The sequence below is a fragment of the Furipterus horrens genome, unplaced genomic scaffold (genome assembly GCF_987537825.1).
Source record: "Furipterus horrens unplaced genomic scaffold, mFurHor1.1.pri manual_scaffold_17, whole genome shotgun sequence".
Lineage (NCBI taxonomy): Eukaryota > Metazoa > Chordata > Mammalia > Chiroptera > Furipteridae > Furipterus > Furipterus horrens.
Genome location: NW_028327187.1, coordinates 82,864,997 through 82,886,900, shown reverse-complemented (window position 1 = coordinate 82,886,900; position 21,904 = coordinate 82,864,997). Strand labels below are relative to the sequence as shown.

Here is a 21,904-nt window from a genome sequence, read left to right as displayed (position 1 = left end):
CATTCAGCCCTGGCTGGTGTGGCTCAGTGGATTGAGCACTGGCCTGCGATCCAAAGGGTCACTAGTTCGAGTCTCAGTCAGGGCACATGCCTGGGTTGCAGGCCAGATCCCCAGTTGGGGGTGCATGAGAGTCAACCACACATTGATGTTTCTCTCTCTCTTTCTCCCTCTCTCTAAAAATAAATAAATAAAATCTTTCAAAAAAACAAAGAAAGAAACACATAGCCCCATCCACCACCTCCTGGTAGCAGCTTAGCAGCTTTCTGCTTTGATCACTGCCCTCCCCTCCCAGGGCTTTACCCACCCGCTTTCCAACATTGCCGGCACAGGGCCACCAGGCACACAGCAGGTGCTGCATAAATGCCACTTATCAACTATCATTTCATCATCATTAATTTGTTTATTTCTGCCAAGTGAACTCTTCTAGCGGAAGCACTAACCTTCATCCAGCTCTGCACCGCATAGCTCAGCTAAATTGCAAGGCACTGAAAATAGCAGGTGCTCAGCATATGCTGGTAGGAGGAAAAACAGAAAAGAAAGTCAAATCTGGCTGCAGAGAGAAACCTGCTTTGGAAGGAACAGATGTTTAAGCATGACCTAGGTACTGAGGCTGTGCCAGGGATAATAATATTTTATTAGTTCATCACACTAGGGCCCTTTCTGGGGGTCATTTAATGCTTTTGATGGTTCAAGAAAGCAGACCCTTGGGTGATATTTGGAATTCCTATTGAGTCTCTTAAAAGTCAGTTTGGGCTCTTGTCAGTTCTTCCAAGCAGACTCCTGCGTTTCATTAAAACTCAGTAGCCTTCAAGGGAGGGAGCCACAGAGCAAAACAGTTAACAGCGCCAGCTTTCCCAGTTCAGCCCCTTTCTAGTTGTGTGGCCAGGAGCAAGTTCTGAAACCTGACAGTTTCAGCTGCCCCCAAAGCATGATAATGCCTAGGGCCATTGGTAAAATTGAATGAAAATACAGGTAAATCACTTAGAACAATGCTTGACACAGAGTAGTTGCTCAATAATATATTGGGTTGGCCAAAGAGTCCTTGTAGTTTTTTCTGTAAAATAAGACACATTTTTCATTTTCACCAGTAACTTTATTGATTTGGATATTTTAAGTATGTCAGCTATCTCCTGCGTGGTATAACATTGATTGTTCTCAATTAATGTCTCTATTTAAATGCTATCAATTTCAAGAGGTCTACCCAACTGTGAAACATCATGCAGCAAGAAATCTCCAACACAAAACTTCACAGACCACTTTTGACGCATTTGATCAGTCACGGCACATTCTCTATGCACTGCACAAATCTTTTTTGTGTGTTTCAGTTGCATTTTACCTTTGTTGAAATAATAAAACATAATATGCTGAAAATGTTGCATATATTCTTCCATCTTCAATATTAAAATAGCTAAACAAAAATTCACCGATTTTTATAAGTTTTTTTTTTAATGCATGCTGATATGACAACTGTCACAATACAATCTAACAAACTTGTTATGAATGAAGTTAAAGACAACTAAGCATTACTAGAACCATCTTATGGGGAAAAAACAAACATCTTGGCCAACCCAATATTTGTGAAAGGAATTAATGAATTCTACTCTGCTGTGAGTAGCTGGCTACATTTAGTATTCTAATCTCCCCTGTCATGCAGGCCCCCCACTAACTAACTTCAGTCCCTCAAAGCAGACCCTGACTCAAAGCAAGGCTAGTCCCTGTAATTGAACCGCCCATCTTTCCCTCAAGCAGTAAGATGCTCTCTGGTACAGAGCTGGCCTGGCAGCTTCCCCATCCTTGAAATCTTCAGGAGGCCAAGGAGAGAACACCTTTACACTCAGTGGGGTGTCAGGTGGGAGCTGCAAGCTGACACTCTACTTCAGGAAGAGCATGTGGGAGTTCAGAGTCTGGTTCCTTTCTTCCAATCCCCTGGCCTGGCTAGAGGAAGCAGGCTTCTTTGCAAAAATTTAAACATCCTCTTTGTAAGAGGCAAGAAAACGGAACATGGGAAGCAACAGGGTGAACATGGGTCCCCTATGCCTGGCACGCCCTCTTCTCAGTGGAGCAGTGGCTGATGGCTGGAACCCTTGCTTTCTCACACTTGCTCACTTTTGCAGGCAGTCGTGTTCCCACCACAAGGCCCTCAAGCTCCCCTGACGAGCTCTTGCTTTCTCCCTCACTCTCAGGAACTCCAGGAGGTATCTCTGTATGTCTGTGTATGCCTGTCATCTGTCTACACCTCCAGGGTCCCACATAAAAGTAGAACATACCACTGGGGAAAGAATGAAGGAAAAGAATAACAAAAGGACAAATCTGTTACAGAATGGGGGCCTGGCCCTAAGTGGGTCTGCCAGCACCAGCCGATAGTGTGTGGGTTCTTGACTTCGTGTAGAGAAGATTTCATAACTGAGTCAAGGCGACTACGAGGGTATGTTTATTAAAGCTGGGGACATAAAACAAGGAAGGGCTTAGCATAGAAAAAGCAACAATAGAGTCTAGGCTTGGCTGCCTTAGACCACTGGGAAGTTAGAGAAAAGGGAGATTTGGAGACAGATTCAAGGAGTTAGCCTGCGAATAGCTGCCACTGCTCATTGCTCCCCTGGTTGCAAGTCTTGTGGGGTTCTTTAGAGTTTAGTAGATGTGTGCCTGTGGGAGAAGAAGTAGGAGAAGTCAAGTGGAAAGGGAATGGCGCAGGCTGCTGGGAGATGCTGGGTCCTTGTCTTGAGACTTTTGTCTCTCTTTTGGAAGTGAGAATCTTAGGGGAGTTCTCAGGGGAGGATCTCAGCAGAATATTCATCAGTTTTCCAGGTGTGATCTTTCAAGGTTGTGGTCTCTACTGATGGGTCAGTGCCAGGGCAGTCAGTCACTGCAGCTGGTCCTAGCAGCACCTACCTGATTTTGCTGCTTTTCTGGGCCTGGGGCTGAAATACAACTGAAGCCTAGATGTTATCCCTCAGGAGGTTACCTTCTGTATCTGGCTATAAATTGCTCAGCCAGTTTGTTCAGCTATCTGTCTCAATTTCCTATTCCACTTGCCAAGGAATTTGCCTAGTTTCTTATCCTCACTCAGATTTAACAAACATCTATCTAACACCTACTGTATGCCAGGCCCTATTCTATGTGCCTGGCAGGTAGAAGTGAACAAGACAGAACAGAAATCTCAGTCTAGTGAAGCTTACATTTCTAAGGAATGATGAATCAATTGTTCAGTTCGTTGAATATTTCAGGGTCTTTGCACTTGGTGTTCCCTCTGCCAGGAATGCTCTTTCTCCAAATATTGGTAGGGTGCACTCCTCTTCAGGTCTCAGCTCAAATGTCACCTCCTCAGAGAAGACATCCCTGATGCATAACTGAAATAGCAACTCAATACCTCTCTTACTCTGCATCCCTTTCATCCTACCTTTTATTCTTCATAGTTTTTACACCACCTGATGTAACATTACATATTTACATATTTAATATTATATTGCCCTTGCTGGTGTGGCTCAGTTGGTTGAGCATCGTCATGCAAACCAAAGGTCTCAGGTTCAATTTCTGGTCAGGACACATGCCTGGGTTGTGGGTTTGGTCCCCAGTTGGGGCAGGTACAAGAGGCAACCGATCAAAGTTTCTCTCTCACATCGATGTTTCTCTCCCTGTCTTTCTCCCTCCCCTCCCTCTCTCTAGAATCAATAAAAGAAAAAAAAATTACATTTAGTACAGTTACTTTAGTAAGTAAATGTATATAGATACTAGCATGTTTATATATCAGCATATGTACTTATAGAAGATAACATATTTTATATATATACTACAAAATGCACAAATATATACTATTATATATTTTCTTATATTTATATATAATAGCACATTTATATTTATTATAATTGGTTAACAGTATGTAATTTATATACTAGTAAATATTATATATCACTATATTTCTATATAACCACATACATATTAAATAGCATATATGTTTATATACCTAATATATATATTTGAGGACAAGTGGTCCTCAAATAACATCCTTTTCTTCCTCTTTTTTTGTTTAATTTTTAGTGAGAGGGGAAGGGAGGGAGAAAAAGAGGGAGGGAAATATCAATGTGAGACAGAAACATCCATTGGTTGCCTCTTGTATGCACCCTGACTGGGGACCAAACCCACAACCTAGGTATGTGCCCTGACCAGGAATCGAACTGGTGACCTTTCACTTTGTGGGACTATAACCAACCAACTGAGCCACACCAGTAAGGGCTTAAACAGCATTCTTTTGTTCAAAGTTGTTTTGTTATACCATTGATGAGAAAAACAAATCAATTCCCAGCCAGGGCCATTGTGTGTAGTTCGCATGTTCTCCCCACATCTGCATGGGTTTTCTCCAGGGACTCCAGTGTCCTCCCATATCCCAAAGATATGTACACTCAGTAAATTAGCATGTCTAAATTGTCCCAATCTAAATGAGTAAGGGTATGTATGTGAGTGTGTCCTGTCATGGAAAGGCATCCTGTCCAGGGTTGGGTCCCACCTTCTACCCTGAGCTGTTGGGATAGGCTCTGGTCACCTGTGACCCTGAACTGGAATAAGTGGGTTAGAAAATAATTATCTTACTTATTTTTATTAATTTTCTCCCCTTCATTTAGAAATTAATTTAGTAATGTTTTTCTGACCAGAAATACGCTGTAGGAACTTAATTCTTGTTTATGTCAGCCCATGGTAAAATGTATTTCCTTTGTTATACGTCATTTTGCTTAAAGCTCCAGTTTCCAAAAACATATCTATGATGTTAAGTGAGAACTTATTGTATATCCTTCGTTGTCTGTTTCCTCATCTGTAAACTGGTGATAATTACAGTAACTACCTCATATGGTTGTTGTAAGGATTAAAATGAGCTCAAGGAAAGTATTGAGCAGTGTGCTGGAGCCTACTTGTACAGGTGTGCAGACTGGTTTACAATTATCAGGAATTTTGTGAACTGATTGTTAAACACAGCTAAAAAAATAAAATAAAATGACAAAGTTACAATTAAATAAATTAAATTTTTAAAAGATGATAAATACTCATCACTTCCTTACTTTATTATTACAATTCACTATTTTCTATGCTCTTGAGGCCATTTACCCCTATTTTAACTATATGGTAGAAATACAAGTTAATGGTGCAGTACTGCATCTCTTCTAAATTCTGTGTTCCATGACTACATATTGGTAACCTGAAATCTAACAGGATGACAGTGTGTAAACCATGGACATTGGCAAATGTTTGAAATAAGGCTTCCTCCCCCATTCCCCTCAAAGAGCTGGTTGTTAACCATTTACCAGCACGCCACTGAGAGCACTTAGAACAGTGCCTGGCACATGGTTAATTCTATATTTGCTTTTGCACTGGGTGGGGATGTATAGAGGGTTTTTTTGTTTGTTTGTTTGTTTGTTTGTTTTTTTGTCGGTTGGAGTTAAAAATGTTTGAAGAACATGGAATTAATCACACAAGGCCAGTTGGTAGTCATGCCCTAGGCCTTTAACCTTTTTAGTGAAAGGTTTTAAGCCAGCCTTGTCCATTATTTTTGTGCATCTAGGTTAACACAGCTTTGAAATATCAGAAGTAATATCCTTCAAAGGGGGTATTAGCCCTCAAGAGAGCACATAATCTTAACTATCCTGTAATCCAATCCCTGCCTTGCTTTCTCCAACCTTCCATGTATGTTTTCTCCTTAATATCAAATATATAAAAGAAGGTGCCGAACACTTATCCTCAGGAGCATTTGAGATCCTACACCCCAGCATGTTGTCATTTTGACTCAAAGTCATAAAATCCCCTACAGGTTTGGGTGTTTCTTACGTGGACACCTGTTTATTCCTCCCAATAACGCTGAAACCTGTAGTACTTATTATCCTCATTTCACAGATGAAGAAACTGAAGTTCTACAATGGTACAGTTCAGACAGCAATATCACTTTGAGGAAGGGAAATTCAAAATTGCAGCCTAGCGTGCTAATGCACTTTAACCCACATTCTTTCCTCTCACGTTCAAGACTCCAGTCGTAATTTCACTTCGTAGCACGCCTAAAATGAATGGGTGCTGTCGTGCTTGTTGTATTTTGGGAAATGTAGTCCACAAGCTCAATGAATACCGTCGTCCGAGAAGGGAGGAGCAGGGAAGTAAATCAACCTTAGCCTTGGAACAAAAGAACAGAGCCCGTTTATTGTGCCTCGCGCCGTTTTAACTACGCATGCGCGAGCTCCCCTAGTGTGGCAGTTGCTTACTGGGAACTGCAGTTCTCCCGGCCAGCTGCGTCCATACTAGGTAAGTGGACTCACGTTGTTAAGTTTGGGTCAGGTCCGGACCTCGCGCCAGCCTCCGCATTCCACGATGACAGGCTTGCCACGCTGCAGCGGCCCTTAGGAGTGCGCTATAAGCATTTGGATCAACTAAGAACAGAAACTGAAGCCCTAAGATTTCTCAACGGTTTGCGCTCTCGCCAAGGCTCGGGCTGCTGGCGGACCGGCCTTCATCGTCCGGCTTCTCCCTACTCCGAAAACTAAGGTAGGCCCTGGGGCTCGGAGGACGTGGGTCCAGGCCGAGACAGTTGAGGCACGACTGCACTGTCCTGCCAGCCAGGGAAGGAGGAAAGAGCTACGTAGTCTGGGCGGCTGACACCGTTGAGGCTGCAGACCCACGGTTTGTGTGTAAAATGGGATCACTATTGTGGGGTGGGCTGGGGAAGGCAGGGGTCCAGATATCAGTGGAGCCGCCTTGAGGGCGCTCTGAAGGCCCCAGTAGAGACACGATCTTTGCGTTAATGTCAAGGAGGGAACGAGGTTGTGGGCAGAGGGCTGTTAATGGAGGGGAAGGCGCATGAGTGTATGGATGTCTGGTGGAGCTTTATAGAGGAATCAATAGGGGCTAATAATGGTCGACATGATCATGGGGACCAGTGTGGGTCTGTTCATTGATTAATGAGGGGGTGGTAGAGTGGGCAACTAGAAGGTAATAGGCAGATGAGAGTGTAATCCCTGAGGGATTGATGGAGGTATGATTTCAGCAGGTTAATGAAGAGTGGTGGGGCATAGTAATCGAAAGGATAATCTTGAGGTTATGGAGGGAATAATAGAGGCCAGTGGAGGTCATGATCAAGGAAATAACGGAAACAGTAATCAAACAAGAGAGAATGAGAGGCAGAAGACATGTAGTCAAAGGCTTTTAATGAGTGATCTTGGCATGATCATCAAGGAATTAATGCTAACAGTGAGCAAAGAAAGGGTAATAGTAAGGAGTTGGGGTGTGATCATCAAGTGATTACTGGGAGTCAAGGTGGGCTTGAGGGTAGAATGGGAAACTGATCATTCAGGATTAACATGAATGTGTGGTAATGAAGGAATTTCAGGGTACTAATGGTGTGATCTATGAAGGATCAATGGGAGGGCTGAGTTAGTGGAGGCTGATAAATCATTGTAATTGAGAGCTTAATGGGAAGCTAATAGGCCATGATCCTCCAGACATTAATGGGAGTTGGTAACAATGTAGTAATAAAGGAATTACTGGGGGCCTAATCATTGAGCCCTGGCTGGTTTAGCTCAGTGGATTGAGCGTCGGCCTGCGAGCTAAGTGTCGCTGGTTCGATCTTCCAGTCAGGGCACATCAGAGAAGGAAAACTCTGACTCCAAAAAACCTCCGCTGCCTTGCGGCATACCTCTTCAGGGGAAAGGCTAAGGGAGTAAACCCCGACAGAAAATCCGGAGCCGGAGTCCCTAAGGCGGTTTGATGTTGTAGTCAACACCGGCAACTCCTGCGGCGCACCTGAACCCAAGCTGTATCGACTCCGTCTTTCCCTTGGACCCTTCAGCTGCGAAGAGAGGGGGGGTCTGCTGCATGGGCAACAGCAGACCCTCCATATTACCCTGCCCAGGCTCTGTAGCTTCAGTGTCATCGCAAGATGTCGATTCAACACGGGAGGAGACAAATACCGTGTCACTCCCGAGTCGGACTGCACAGCCATTCTCGGCGGTGCAGATAGACTCTTAAGAAGCTACACCATCGTCTCTCGAGACGGACGGCTGCCGACGAATCATTGCAGGGATTAATGGTGAATGGGGTAGGGAGAGAGAGATTAAGGGGGTGGGGAGTACAATGAGGTTGTATTAAGATAATGAGGATGAAAGCAAGGGATTAATGAGGAAGTTAATAGGGATATATGAATCTAGGGGCAATGAAGACAGGTGGGAAAACAGTGAGATGTTAATGGAGATAAGATGGGCAGAGAAGAGTTGATAGAGTCGCAGGGTTTAATATGCAGAGTGGGGGTGATAGCAGTGGAGTTTGACAGGGCCACTAATGTGTCATCTATGAGATGAGTGTTGGATTTGGGGGATCTGTGGGGTGAGTGATGGGTTCTGTGGGGGTTCTGGAGGGGTGAGTGGTGGAGCCTGAGAGTTCAGTGCTGGGGTCCTTCAGGCCATGTGAGTGGAGTCAGTGACTGGGTTCCAGTCTTCCGATCTTTTGTGTGAACTGTCATATGGGTCAGGTGAGCCCAGCTTGGTTTGTGTGTTTTTGGCTGCCCTGCACAGGTAGGTGGTGGCCCATTCTGCCAGTTACTGATACAGGGTGGCATCAGCTTACTGTTGGCAGGTCCCTGGGCAAACAGTGTGTGAGATGGGACGGACATCTAAGGACAAGCGGGATGTCTACTACCGCCTGGCCAAGGAGAATGGCTGGCGTGCCCGCAGTGCCTTCAAGCTGCTACAACTCAATGAAGAATTCCAACTCTTCCAAGGTCCCTACCTGGCTGGCGAGTCACTGGGGGGTGGGGCAGGCACAGGGAACAGAAAAGTGAGCTAGGTCTGCAAAATGACCTGTAGTGGGTGGGCTGACTTGGGGGTCTGTGGGGCAGGGGCCAGAGAGGAAGGTGTACAAATACTCAAGAGGAGTTGGGCCTCTGGGCAGCAGATAGATGTGGGTGCTCCCCAGGGGAAAGGAATGAATTTTGCAGAGTCCCAAGGTAGGAGAGGTGAGTGCAGCTGACATTACATCTTCCTGTGTGTGCTCAGGTGTGACACGGGCAGTTGACCTGTGTGCAGCCCCGGGCAGTTGGAGCCAGGTGCTGAGCCAGAAGATTGGGTGAGTGTAGAGTCCCAGATGAGGGCACCTGGGAGGGCAGGCTAGGTGGAGGGCAGACCAGGAGTGAAAACTGGGTTGACATGGGCCATGTTGTCCACAGGGGCCAGGGGTCCGGCCATGTGGTGGCCGTGGACCTTCAGGCTATGGCTCCACTACCAGGTGTGTTACAGATCCAAGGGGACATCACCCAGGTAAGAGCATGATTGGGGGTGTTGAGGTGTTTCCTGGGCAAAGATCCCCTGACCTGGGGCTACAGAAAGTGCAAGAGAAACAGTATAAAGACAGAAATAGAGTAACTGAGAGAACCCAAGAGAGTATAACAGAGAAGCAGAGAAACAGAGCCAACAGGTTGTCATCCCAGAGAGACAGCAACAAATTATGGGACTGGGAACCCAGAGACGGAGTGCGGGCTTAGGCCAATCCTGAGAATTTGGCTGACACAGGGCCTGCAGGCCAGGGCCATGGGCAAGTGGGGTTAGAGGGCCACAGCGGGGATAGGGACTTGGGGTCACTCACCCACCCTCTCTTCCATAGCTCTCCACTGCCAAGGAGATCATCCGGCACTTTGAGGGCTGCCCCGCGGATCTAGTGGTGTGCGATGGGGCTCCCGATGGTAAACATGGGTTGGGAGGCCAGGTGGGGAACCCCATGTGTGTCCTTTCTGTATCTTCCACGTTATTGGCTTCTTTCATCACTTCAGCTCCCTGCCTCTCCTCCTCTGTCATCTGTTTCCCACATCAGGCAACTTTTCCCTTCCCTGTTGCCTGCTCTCTGCCCCTGCCTTCTCCCTCCTCACTCTCTACCACTTCAGCTTTGTCTCTTGTCCACATTTCCCTCTTCTCATATTTCATCTCTATTCTCTCTGCAGCTCTTAAGTCCTTCTTACTGCCCATTCATTTTTGTCAGTCAGTCAGTCATCCACTTAACACATGATTACTGAGCACCTATCATGTGTCAGGCACTGTTCTACATGTTGGGGAAACATTTGTGAATAAAATTTCACTAATCTCTGACCTCATAGAGATGGTGTTCTAGTGGGAGCAGATGGAAAAGAAGCATGGTTGAGCTCTGTAGCATATCAAAAGGTAATAGGCACCACAGGGAAATCAATGAAAAGAGGAGGGAGATGGGGAATACCTATTGGAATGTTAAAGTGGATGGGGAAGGCCTCACTGATGTTAGCACAAAGACCAAAGGAATACCTGCAAGAAGAACAATCCAGGCAAAGGAACCAGCCTGTGCAAAGGCCCTGAGGTGGAAGGGTGCTTGGCATGTGTGAACACAAGCATGGAGATCAGTGTTGTTGGATCAGAGTGAGGGGGAGAGTGATAGGAAGTAAAGTCAGTGAGGTGACAAGGTACAGATCCTTGTGTGGATCCTTACAGGCTGCAGTGAGGACTTCGGCTTTTTCACTGAGATGAGAACTCAGAGAAAACCATGAGAGGGTCATGAGCAGTGGAGGGCCATGCCTGACTCTGGGTTGTGACAGGATCCCTCTGGCTGCTGTGAGCAGTGCAGGGGCAAGGGTGGAAGCTGGGGGGATGGGGAAGAGGAGGCCACTGCAGTAGTCCAGGTGAGTGATGACAGTAGTGATGAGTAGAGGGTCAGTTCATTAGATCTTTTGAAAGTAGAGCCAACAGGATTTGTTAATGTCTTGAATGTGGGTAGGAGGAGAGAATGGAGCTTGTCAAAAGTAGCTAAAGTTTTTGGCCTGAACAACTGGAAGGATCAGACAATATACATAAGATGGTAGGAAGAACAGGTTTGGACAGGAAGGTCAGGAGTTTGGTTTTGGACAGGTCAAGTCTGAGATGTCAAGTTGGATCTGAAAATCTGGACTGCAGGTAGAAATAATAATAAAGAGACTTGCAGATATGGTTGTTTTGAGCACTAAAATGAGCTCCTAGGAGTTAGGAGCTCCAAATAGCATCTAGTTGACAGATATTAATTTGCATGCAGAACTTTAGCAATAAAGGAGCCTGGGAAATGTTTTTAGCCTTCTAACCTCTCTGGGACAAGGAGATAGCTAGAACTGGATGGCTCCCCTAATTCCATTCCTCTTGCCGCAGTAACTGGCCTCCATGATGTTGATGAGTATATGCAGGCCCAGCTCCTCCTAGCTGTGAGTAACCCTGGCTGCCTCTGCCTCAATTTAGCCCCCTCCTGGTTATCTCCACTGAAGCCTTAGTTATCTGTCCTGCCCACAGGCTTTGAACATTGCTACACACGTTTTGAAGCCAGGGGGCTGCTTTGTAGCCAAGGTAAGCCTTGGGAAACCTGATGGGGGACAGAGATGGATCCCTGAGGGTCGCCCTCATGCCTCTATCTCTGCCTCCCCACCCTGCAGATCTTCCGAGGCCGGGATGTGACACTGATCTACAGCCAGCTGCGTGTCTTCTTCTCCAGTGTAGTCTGTGCCAAGCCTAGGAGCAGCCGGAACTCCAGCATTGGTCAGTAGGGTGGAAGGGCCAGTCAGGCAGTGTGAATCTCAGGGACCTGTCCAGCCCCAGAGTGGAGGTGATAGTCGCCCCTTACACCACCTTTCACCCACAGAGGCCTTCGCTGTTTGTCAGGGTTATGATCCCCCTGAGGGCTTCCTGCCGGACCTGACCAAACCCCTGCTGGACCACTCATACGGTGAGAGCCAGAGCCCTGGGCCCTGTCCCTAGAGAGACTCTGCCTCCTTGTGGGATTTATGTCTCAGCAGGGCTCTCAGCCCCACCCCCTGGTGGAGATTGTTCCTTGTGGAAATTCTGTCCCTAGAGGTTCCTTGCCCCACCCTCTGGTGGAAATTCACCTTGCCCTGCCCCATATGGATATTATATCCCAAGAGGATCTTCAGCCCAGTCCCCTAGTGGTAACTATACTTGGACCTGGTGAACTTCTGTCCCAGGACGGTCTTGAGTTCTGCCCCAGCAGAGACACCCGCCTAAGGAGATTATAACCTAGGGAGATTCGATCACACCCCCAGGTGAAAACCTTACCCATGTGGGAATTTTGCCTCATGAGATTCTTTCACCTGACTTTTAGTGGGAAAAGGTACAGTGCCTGCTTGTGTAGCGAGCATGGTTGAGACAAGGTCTAGGCTATATAGAAAGGAAGGTAGGCATAAAAGTGTGGTGTGATGCCCTGACTGGGTGTCTCAGTAGGTTGAAGTGTCAGCCTGTATACCAAAAGGTTGTGGTTCAATCCCCGGTCAGGGCACATTACCTAGGTTGCAGGTTCAACCCCCAATCTGGTTGCATATGGAAGGTAATTGATCAATGTTTCTCTCTCTCTTTCTCTAAAATCAAAAAATATATCTTTTGGTGAGGAATTTATTTTTTAATTTTTTAAATGTGGTGCGAAAAAAGCAAGGGGGGTGGTGATGTTTTAAAAGAAGGTGATTTGTACCAAATGAAGAATTTCCAGTGTAGGAGCATGAGAGTAGCTGGTGGATACATGGTGAGGCCTAGGTACCCATGCTCCAGCCTGAGTCATGACTGGGCCCAGGCATCCCAGCCCTGTCCTGTCTTATTTCTCCCTGTTTGTCAGATCCAGATTTCAACCAATTAGATGGTCCCACCCGCATCATTGTGCCATTTGTGACCTGTGGGGACCTGAGCTCCTATGATTCAGATCGCAGTTACCCACTGGATGTGAGTGCCTAGTCAATAGAGGCAGATTGGGGGAGGGGCTACCCTAGGTTCCCAGGTACTCACCATCTTCTTACCATGTGTTCCTGCAGCTGGAGGATGGCTCAGAGTACAAATACACTCCACCCACACAGCCCCCCATCTCACCACCATACCAGGAGGCCTGCACATTGAAGAAGAAGGGTCGGCTGGCCAAGGAGATCCGCCCCCAGGACTGCCCCATCACCACAATGGACACATTGCTCCAGCCCCTTGCTGCCCCACAGTGCCACACCCTGCTGGCCTCTGAGGTCTGGAAACATGTGGCCCAGGGCTTACAGTGCCCTTTCTCTGCACCCAGTGACCCCTCCAAGTACTCCTCTTTCTGCCCCCAAATCACATGGTTTCTGGGATCAAAATTCTGTTCCCTGCCTCCCATAACTATAAAAATCAATGGGTAAAACCAAGTATAGTGAATGGAAAAGCTTAACCAAGTATCTGAGTCCCTTTTCTTTTTCTTGAGTAGGTGGAAGACAGTGAAATGAATTGTTCAACTTAATACATTAAGGTAAATCTGCCTTTTTATCAAAGAGTTTGAGTAAAGGACACCTTTAAGAAAAAGATCAGTAAAATTTCACCTTTGACATTTTTACATCAACTGATAAGATTTCAGTCAGCAAACCTTTACTAAGCATCTGACATTGTGTATTAGGAACTACTTTAAGCATTTTACATATTACATATTATATATTGAGGTATTTGGTAAACATTTATTAAGTCCATACTGTGTGCTGGGCATTGGTTTAGGTTTAGAGGGAGAGTGGGGAAAACAGACAAATATCATGGCCTTCATAGATCTTCTAGATTGGGGAAGAGGTAATAAACAATAACACACTCTGAATGCAAGAGTTTCCCCACACACGCATACATACACAGATATACTCACACTTATAGCTTGCACTTCACTATGTATTTATATATTATATATAATATGTAAAGTAATATTGGACATGAAAATTTTTAAATAAAGCAGGGTAAAGAGAATCAGAAATTATGGGGGTGGCAGTGTGCACTTTTTAAAAGGGTTGTCATCTATTAGAAGGCCTCACTTGAGGTCATGTTTGAGCAGAGACTGGAAGGAGATGAAGGAGGGAATCCATATATTTACCTAGGGGAGAGCATTCTAGAGAGAAGAAATAGCAAATGCAAAGACCCTGAGGTAGAATTGTGCCTGGTGTGTGAAGGAGCAGTTGGGGGCCAGCTTACCTGTAGCAGAGTGGGCTAACCCTGGCAGTGCTGGAGGGCTTCTCATCCTCAGACCATCCCTTTCTGAAAATGGCTTATAAATGAGTACTAGAATACTCCTAGCTGGCACTATTTGTAGTACCCCAAATTAGAAACAGGCCAGACATTCTTCAACTGTAGAATGGATCATTTAATTGTGGTATATTCATGGTGGAGAATTTATCAGCAATAAGAATGAACGTCCTATATGAAATAACACCCTATTATTACTCATTAAATGGGACATATATATGTTATATGTATTTTTCCTGTATGTCAGTTTATAATAAAAGTAGGGGGAAAACTTCACAAAAATGTTAGTAGCCAAGTAAACAATGATTAAGTAGAAAGAAGTGGGAAAATTCATTTTTGTTTAAAACTTTTTCTTTGACCTTTTAATAGCAGGTAGTTTGAGACAGCTCGGAAGCTGCTTGCTGTCAGGAGAGCCAGAACTTGCACTGATGAACTTGTTTTTCAAATATGATCTCATTATTGGGTCCTGCACATGAGCTCCAAGTGGGAACCTGCAACAACCACCATGAACACAGCCAGGAAAGAAACATCAAGGAATGTTCGTTTCCACTGCAGAAGGGGTTCTTGAGTGAGATCTTGTCTCTTCTCTAAATGTTTCAAGGGCTGTCCTATGTCCAGAATTTACCCCAAAGTCTGGGGTTCTTAACCTGGACAGAAGTCAAGGGTATTCCCAAATACAAATTCTAGCAGTAAACCATGATTGTAAATGCAGTGCCTATGAATTTTCCACCAATACAAACCAGTTGTTTTTTTTTTTCATTTTTATGGTATGGTTGTTGCAGGCATCTTGAAAAACTCTTCACATTTGTCACTAATAAAAAAGTTCATATGTTACTGCATCCCAATGTTGTTTCATTTTCCTATAGATGGTCGTATTTTTTTTCCAGTTTCATTGAGATATAATTTATATAATATATGAATTTATTTTTTCTTCTTTTTTTCACTGTGTGATTGCCTCTCACTCGTGCCCCCAACTGGGGACCTGACGTGCAACCTAGTAATGTGCCCTGACTGGGAATCGAACCAACGACACTTGGCTCGCAGGCCAACAATCCACTGAGCCACAGCAGCCAGGGCCTATAATATATGAATTTAAAGTGCACAACATAATGATTTGATATGTGTATATACTGTGAAATGATCACTACATTAAGTTTAGTTAACATCCATCAGCTCACATAGTTGAAATTTTTTTCCTCTGATGGGAATTTTTAAAATCTACTCTCTTGGCAACTTTCAAATAAATAATGCGGTATTATTAACTATAGTCACCACACTATACATTACATCCCCATGACATTTGTAACTGGAAGTTTGTCCCTTTTGACCATTCACCCATTTCCCCCACCCCACGTCTGGCAGCCACCAATCTAGTCTCTGTTTCTCTGAGTTTATTTTCTTTAGATTCCACATATAAGTGAAATACTGTATTTGTCTTTCCCTATCTGACTTACCTCCCTAACCCTAACCCTCAAGGTCCATCCATATTGCCACAAATGGCAGGATTTCATTTTTTATGGCTGTACATTCTAGCTGTCCGTTCTTAGTAGAATTGGTATACATGCAGCTTTAACATTTCACTGTACGCCACATTCTCTGTATCCATCTGTTGACAAGACACTTATGTTGTTCCCGTATCGTGTCTGTTTTGCGTAATGGAGTGAACATAGTGGTACAGATTTCTCTTTGAGATAGTGATTTCATCTCCTTTGGATAAATACCTAGAAGTGGAACTGCTGTATCATATGGTAGTTCTAGTTAACTTTTTGAGTACCCTCTACTGTGTAATTGATTTTTGTAGTAACCCTCTGTATTTGAGTGTGTTTTTGCATATGCATGCGTTTAAAAATATTTTGTTAAGTCCTGGCTGGTGGGTCTGTGACTGAGGGCTAAGGTTCCTGAGCTGGGGGCCTAGCCAGAGGCTTTCCCAGTACACTTGACAGTACTCAGGACCTGCCTGTCCATGAGCGCAGCAGGTTTTGGGTAGGAGGGCAGGGGGGAGGCTCATCTGGCAAGTCCCTTGGCCCTTCCGCAGTTGGGAAGCTGAGGTGGCTGCCGTCTGTCCAAGGCCCAGACCAGTGTGGGCCTGCTGGCTATGGCCCCAGCACAGATTGGAGGCGGAGGGGGTGGGGTTAGGCCTGACCTGGACACTGCTGGTACCAGCACTATGCTTGTAAGAACAGGGTGGTGGGAGTGGGGAGAGGAGGCTTGGGACAAGCCCTGCGTGCCTCCCCCATGTGCAAAGCCACCCACCAGCCACCTGCATGCTCTTCTGGTGGAGGAGGGACATCAAGAAATCTGCTGTGTGTATATATATATATTTTTAAGATTTTATTTATTTTTAGAGAGAGGGGAAGCAGGGTAGAAAGAGAGGGAGAGAAACATCAATGTGTGGTTGCCTCTCATGTGCCCCCAGCTGGGTACCTGGTCCACAACCCAGGCATGTGCCCTGACTGGGAATCGAACCAGCGACCCTTTGGTTCTCAGGCCAGTGCTCAATCCACTGAGCCACACCAGCCAGGGCTGCTGTGTATATTTTTAAGTAAATAAAAACTTCCGTTTTCATTTCCACCATATAAATAAATAAATACAATATTCTGTTTAAGAGGTCCACAGGTTTAACCAGATGCCAAAGTGTTGCACAGAACAATTTTTTAAAAGATTTTATGTATTTATTTATATTTTAGAAAGTTTTTAAAAATGTTTTATTTATTTTTAGAGAGAGGGGAAGAGAGGGAGAGAAATATCAATGTGTGGTTGCCTCTCATGCACCTCCACCTGGGGGCCTGGCCCACAATCCAGGCATGTGCCCTGACTGAGATTCGAACCAGCAACCCCACTGAGTGACACCAGCTAGGGCACCACAGAACAATTTTTTATGTTAAAAGCTCTTCTCTGAGAGAAATGTCAGGAAGTCTGTCTTGACAACAGTCTTGAATTTCTACAGTTTAGCAAACAGGAGCTGACAAACTCAGCAACTACCCTGGCAGAACTAGTTTCTGCAGCTCACTGCCATATCTTTTAGAAACTCAACATTCTTTGCCTACATCCCAGCCCAGTAACCTCAGGACTCCCTACATCCCAGTTTGTGACCCTAGGTGATTCTGCACCAGACTATGTGATCCTAGGAGTGTCCATACCAAGTCTCTGTAACCCTGGGACTTGCCGGGGGGAGAGCACACCACAGCATATTAACCTAGGATTCTTACCACCCAAGTCATTGTGACCACAGGAATGTATGACAGAAGTGTTCACACAAAAGGCTCTGTGACCATGGAAGTATCCATGCCCAATACCAAGTGAATTCAGCAGTATTAACACTACAGTCTCTGAGGCCCCAGTAGTGTGTACACTCCAGTCTCTGTCACCACAGGAGTGTTCACATCTAAATTTCCAGGAATATAAACACAGCCTTTGGGACCCCGCAAGTGTACTCACCTTAGGTTATGTATTTCTAGTTGTTCCGTCCCAATTTTGTGTGACATCAGAAGTATACACATGCAGATCGCTGTGACAGGAGCAAGGTCTAATCCCCAGTTTGTGTGACCCAGTGGGTCTAGACCTCCAAGTGTGTGGCCCAGGCTGCCTCTGACCTCAGGAGTGCCCCTCTCCTTCTGTCTGGCTCTGGTAGTGGATGACCTAGTCTTGTGATTCCAGGAGTGTCCACACTTCTCTGTGCGACTCCAGAACTTTTCACACCAAAGTCAGTTTGTCCACAGAGGTATGTATATCTATGACCAAGTGTCCTCAGTGGAATACTTACTTTAGTCTGAGTGACTCCTGGAGGGCTTCCACCCCAGTCTGTGATGTCAGAAATATTTATTCTCCTGTGTATGACCCCAGGCTTTCCATAACCCAGCCTGTGTCACCCCAAAAGTATATGTGCCCCAGTCAATTTGACCACAGGTTTGCCATTTCTTTAAACTATATAAGAACAATGGGTATCCATCGCCCAGTCTTTGTGACCCAAGGGGTTACCACACCCCAGTCATTTATCACGCCAGGGGTATCTATAGCACAGTCAATGTCACCACAGGAGCTGTGATGTCTGTGTGTCACCGGAAGTATTCAAAACACAGTCTGATGACCCCATAAGTGTCCATATTCCAAAGTTTGTGACCACAGAGTTGTGAAAACTCCAGTCTATTTGACCCCAGGGATGCCAACTGCCAAATATGTCAGTGTGTAGTAGTACCCACACCCCAGTCTGGGTGACATCACCAATGGCTATATGTCAACCTTTGTCACCACAGGAGTGCCCACTCAGTCTGTGTGACCCCAGGAGTCTCCAGACCCCAATGTTTGTCCTCAGGGGAGCATATCCATAGTCTGTGTTACTGCAGAATTGGTCACATCCCAGTGTGTCACTGTGGGCTTTGCATCTCCCTGTCAGTGTCCCCTAGAAGTGACCATTCCTCAGACCATGAAATGCCAGGTGTGGCCATACCCCAGTCTATGTAACCCTAGGAGGGCCCACAGCCAAGCTTTGTCTCCAGAAGTGTCCACACAATAGTCTGTCTGCACAGCTCCAGAATGATCAATTTTCTATGTGATCACAAGGATGGCCACCACCCAGTCTGTGTGTCCCCAGAGTGATATAGCCTTGACTGTGTAACTTCCATGGTTTTACACCACAGGCTATGTGATCAAAGAAGTCTTCATGCCCCAGGCTCTGTGACCACCAGGGTGTCACTCCCCAGTCTGCAAATCCAGAATTTTCCACCTGGTGTGGGACCAAGTAGTGGCCACACTAGTCTCAGTGGCCCCAGACTCATTCACTACGTTGTGTGGCCACAGGAAAGTGGCCAAACTCCATTCTGTGTGATGCCAGGAGTGTCCACCTCCCAAACAATGTGTTTACACTCCAATACATGGGACCACAAATGTGTCCTCCCCGGTGTCCCTATGGCCCCAGATGGGTCCAGAAAGTTTTACCTTGGCTGTATCCACAGCCCAAAGTTTGAGAACAGAAACATCCACAGCCCAACCCGTGTGACCCCAGGAATGTCTGTCCCATGTTCAGTGAGAGTTCAGAAGTAACAACAGCTTGGTATGTGTGATTGCAGGAGTTTCCCCACCATAGTCTCAGTGTCACCATGAGAGTGTGCATCTCAAACTGTGTGATCACAGAGGTGTCCACACTTCAGTCTGGGTGACCCCTGCATGTGTCCGCTGCTCAGCCCATGGTGCTCCAGGAGTGGTTTTGCCCCAGTCCAGCCACCTCAGGAGTGTCCACTCCATGTCCTCTGGCCTGGTAGCTCAGTTGGTTAGAGCATCATCCCGGTATTCCAAGGTTGCAGGTTTGGTTCCTATCCCAGTCAGGACACATACAAGAATCAACCAATTAATATATAAATAAGTGGAACAACAAGTCTCTCTCTCTCTCTCTCTCTGTCTCTCTCTCTCTCTGTCTCTCTCTCTTTCCCCCCTCTTTCTTCATGTCTCCCTCAAATCAATATTAAAATATATATTTTTAAAAAGGACCCTCAGCCAAGATGGAGGTGTAAGTAGACATGCTTCACCTCCTTCCACAACCATAAGAAAGATTACATCTACCTCAAAACAAAAAAACAACCAGAACTACCAGAAAATCGAACTGCATGGAGGTCCAAGAAACAAAAAATTAAAGAAGTAATATTCATCTAGACAGGCAGGAGGGGCAGAGCCAGAGAGCTAGGGCAGAAATGATGTGATGCAGAGGTGGCAAGGCAGTGGCTGTGGCCAGCTGGTGGAACAAGCAGTCACATGTTATAAAATCTGGGAGGGACATCTAGGGAGCAATCCCAGTCCCAGGCCAGACCACGCAGCTCATGGTTCCAGCACTGGGGAAATAAAGCCTCAGTGTCTCTGGCTGTGAAAACCAGTAGCAGTTGGGGCAGCGGAAGAAACTGCCTGCCTCTCAGGAGAGTCCATTTAGAGGCTTCCACAGTCCTAGAACATATGCAAACCCACCCACTCTGGGAACCATCACCAGAGCAACAACTAGAGGGGTGCCAGTCGCATAGGGGAAGCAGGTGAAGTGACTGGAAAGGGCGAGTGCCCAGAAAGCAGCATTGTTCCCTCTCTGACCCCTCCCCCACATACAGTGCCATAACGTGGTGAAATGGGTGGCCCTGCACTGGTGAATCCTTAAGGCTCCACACTTTAAACATAACAGGTGAAATAACTCTACCTAAGACACAGAGGCAAACACAGGGGGCTGTCAAGTTAAGGAGACAGAGAAGTATGGCCCAAAAGAGGGAACAGATCAAGATTCCAGTGGGAGAACTAAGCGACAAGGAGGGAGCCAACCTAACAGATGCAGAGTTCAAAACACTGGTGATAACAACACTCAGAGAAATGATTGAGTACGGAAAGCGCATGAGGGAAAAAGTGAAGGTGACACAAAACGAAATGAAGAAAAATCCACATGAAACCAAAGATGAAGGGAGGGAATCCAGGGTTCAAATCAATAATTTGGAATATAAGGAAGAAATAAACAGTCAACCAGTACTGAATGAACAAACAAGAATTGGTAAAAACAAGGAGAGGCTTAAGAACCTCGGAGACAACTTTAAATGTTCCAACATCTGAATCATAAGGGTGCCAGAAGGAGAAGAGGAAGAGCAAGAATTGAAAACAATTTTAAAAAATGAAAAAAATTGAAAACTTATCAGAAAAAATTATGAAGGAAAACTTCCCTAATTTGGTGAAGGAACTAGACATACAAGTCCAAGAAGCACAGAGAGTCCCAAACAAGCTAGACCCAAGGAGGACCACACCAAAACACATCATAATTAAAATGCCAAAGTTTCAAGATAAAGAAAGAATCTTAAAAGCAGCAAGAGAAAAGCAGAGAGTTACCTACAAAGGGGTGCCTATAAGACTTTCAGCTGATTTCTCAAAAGAAACTTTTCAGGCAAGAAGGGACTGGCAGGAAGTATTCAAAGTGATGAAAAGCAAGTACTTACAACCAAGATTACTGGATCCAACAAAGCTATCATTTAGAATAGAAGGGCAGATAAAGTCCTTCCCAGACCAGGTAAAGCTAGAGTTCTTCATCACCAAGCTATTCTTATATGAAATGTTAAAGGGACACTTTTAAGAAAAAGAAACAGAAACTATGAATATTAAAATGACAACAAACTCACAACTATCAACAAATCAATCTAAAAAGAAAACAAACTAAGCAAACAACTAGAACAGAAACTGAACCATAGATATGGAAATTATCAGTGGGGAGAATGGGGGAAAAGGTGTAGGGATCAAGAAGCATAACTGGTAGGTACAAAATAGATGGGAATGTTAAGAATAGTAAAGGAAATGGAGAAGCGGAAGAACCTATATGGACATGAACTAAGGTGGGGGGTGGGAGATTGCTGGAGAGAAGGGAGGTACCAGGCAGAGAAGGGCAAAAGGGAAAAAAACTGGGACAACTGTAATAGCATAATCAGTAAAATATACTTTAAAAAAAAAGAATGTTAGGCTCTGGCTGGTGTAGCTCAGTGGATTGAGCGCCAGCTTGCAAACAAAAGGGTCACCTGTTCAATTCCCAGTCAGGGCACGTGCTTGGGTTGCGGGCCAGGTCCCCAGTTGAGAGTGTGCGAGAGGCAACAATACATTGATGTTTCTCTCCCTCTCTCCCTCTCTTTCTCCCTATCTTCCCCTCTCTCTAAAAATAAATAAACAAATCTTTAAAAAAATAAAAATATTTTAAAAAGAATGTTAACCCTGATCAGTGTGGCTCAGTTGGTTGGGCATCATCTCATAAAGTGAAAGATCGCTGGTTCGATTCCCAGTTGGGGCACATGCCTGGGTTGCAGGTTCAGTCCCCAGTTGGAATACATATGAGAGGCAACCAATCAATGTTTTTTTCTTTCATCAATGTTTCTCTCCTTCTCTTTCCC

The 21,904-nt window shown here is 45.4% G+C and overlaps 1 protein-coding gene across 2 annotated transcripts; it reads left to right on the top strand.

Moving 5' to 3' along the window:
* The first annotated feature begins 6,219 nt into the window (after positions 1-6,219).
* FTSJ1 (FtsJ RNA 2'-O-methyltransferase 1) lies at positions 6,220-14,623 on the top strand. 2 transcript variants are annotated; one of them, XM_090264835.1, is made up of 13 exons: positions 6,220-6,516; positions 8,585-8,743; positions 9,018-9,087; positions 9,188-9,278; positions 9,622-9,700; positions 11,157-11,209; positions 11,295-11,348; positions 11,435-11,537; positions 11,641-11,724; positions 12,628-12,725; positions 12,815-13,012; positions 13,228-13,269; positions 14,388-14,623. In XM_090264835.1, exons 2-12 carry the CDS (start codon positions 8,623-8,625, stop codon positions 13,258-13,260), a joined length of 984 nt encoding a protein of 327 aa, XP_090120961.1. In that variant the 5' UTR covers positions 6,220-6,516; positions 8,585-8,622; the 3' UTR covers positions 13,261-13,269; positions 14,388-14,623. The 2 variants fall into 2 exon arrangements, with proteins under 2 accessions (XP_090120961.1, XP_090120960.1); XM_090264834.1 differs by having other exon boundaries at positions 6,221-6,516; positions 12,622-12,725.
* Positions 14,624-21,904: the final 7,281 nt, after the last annotated feature.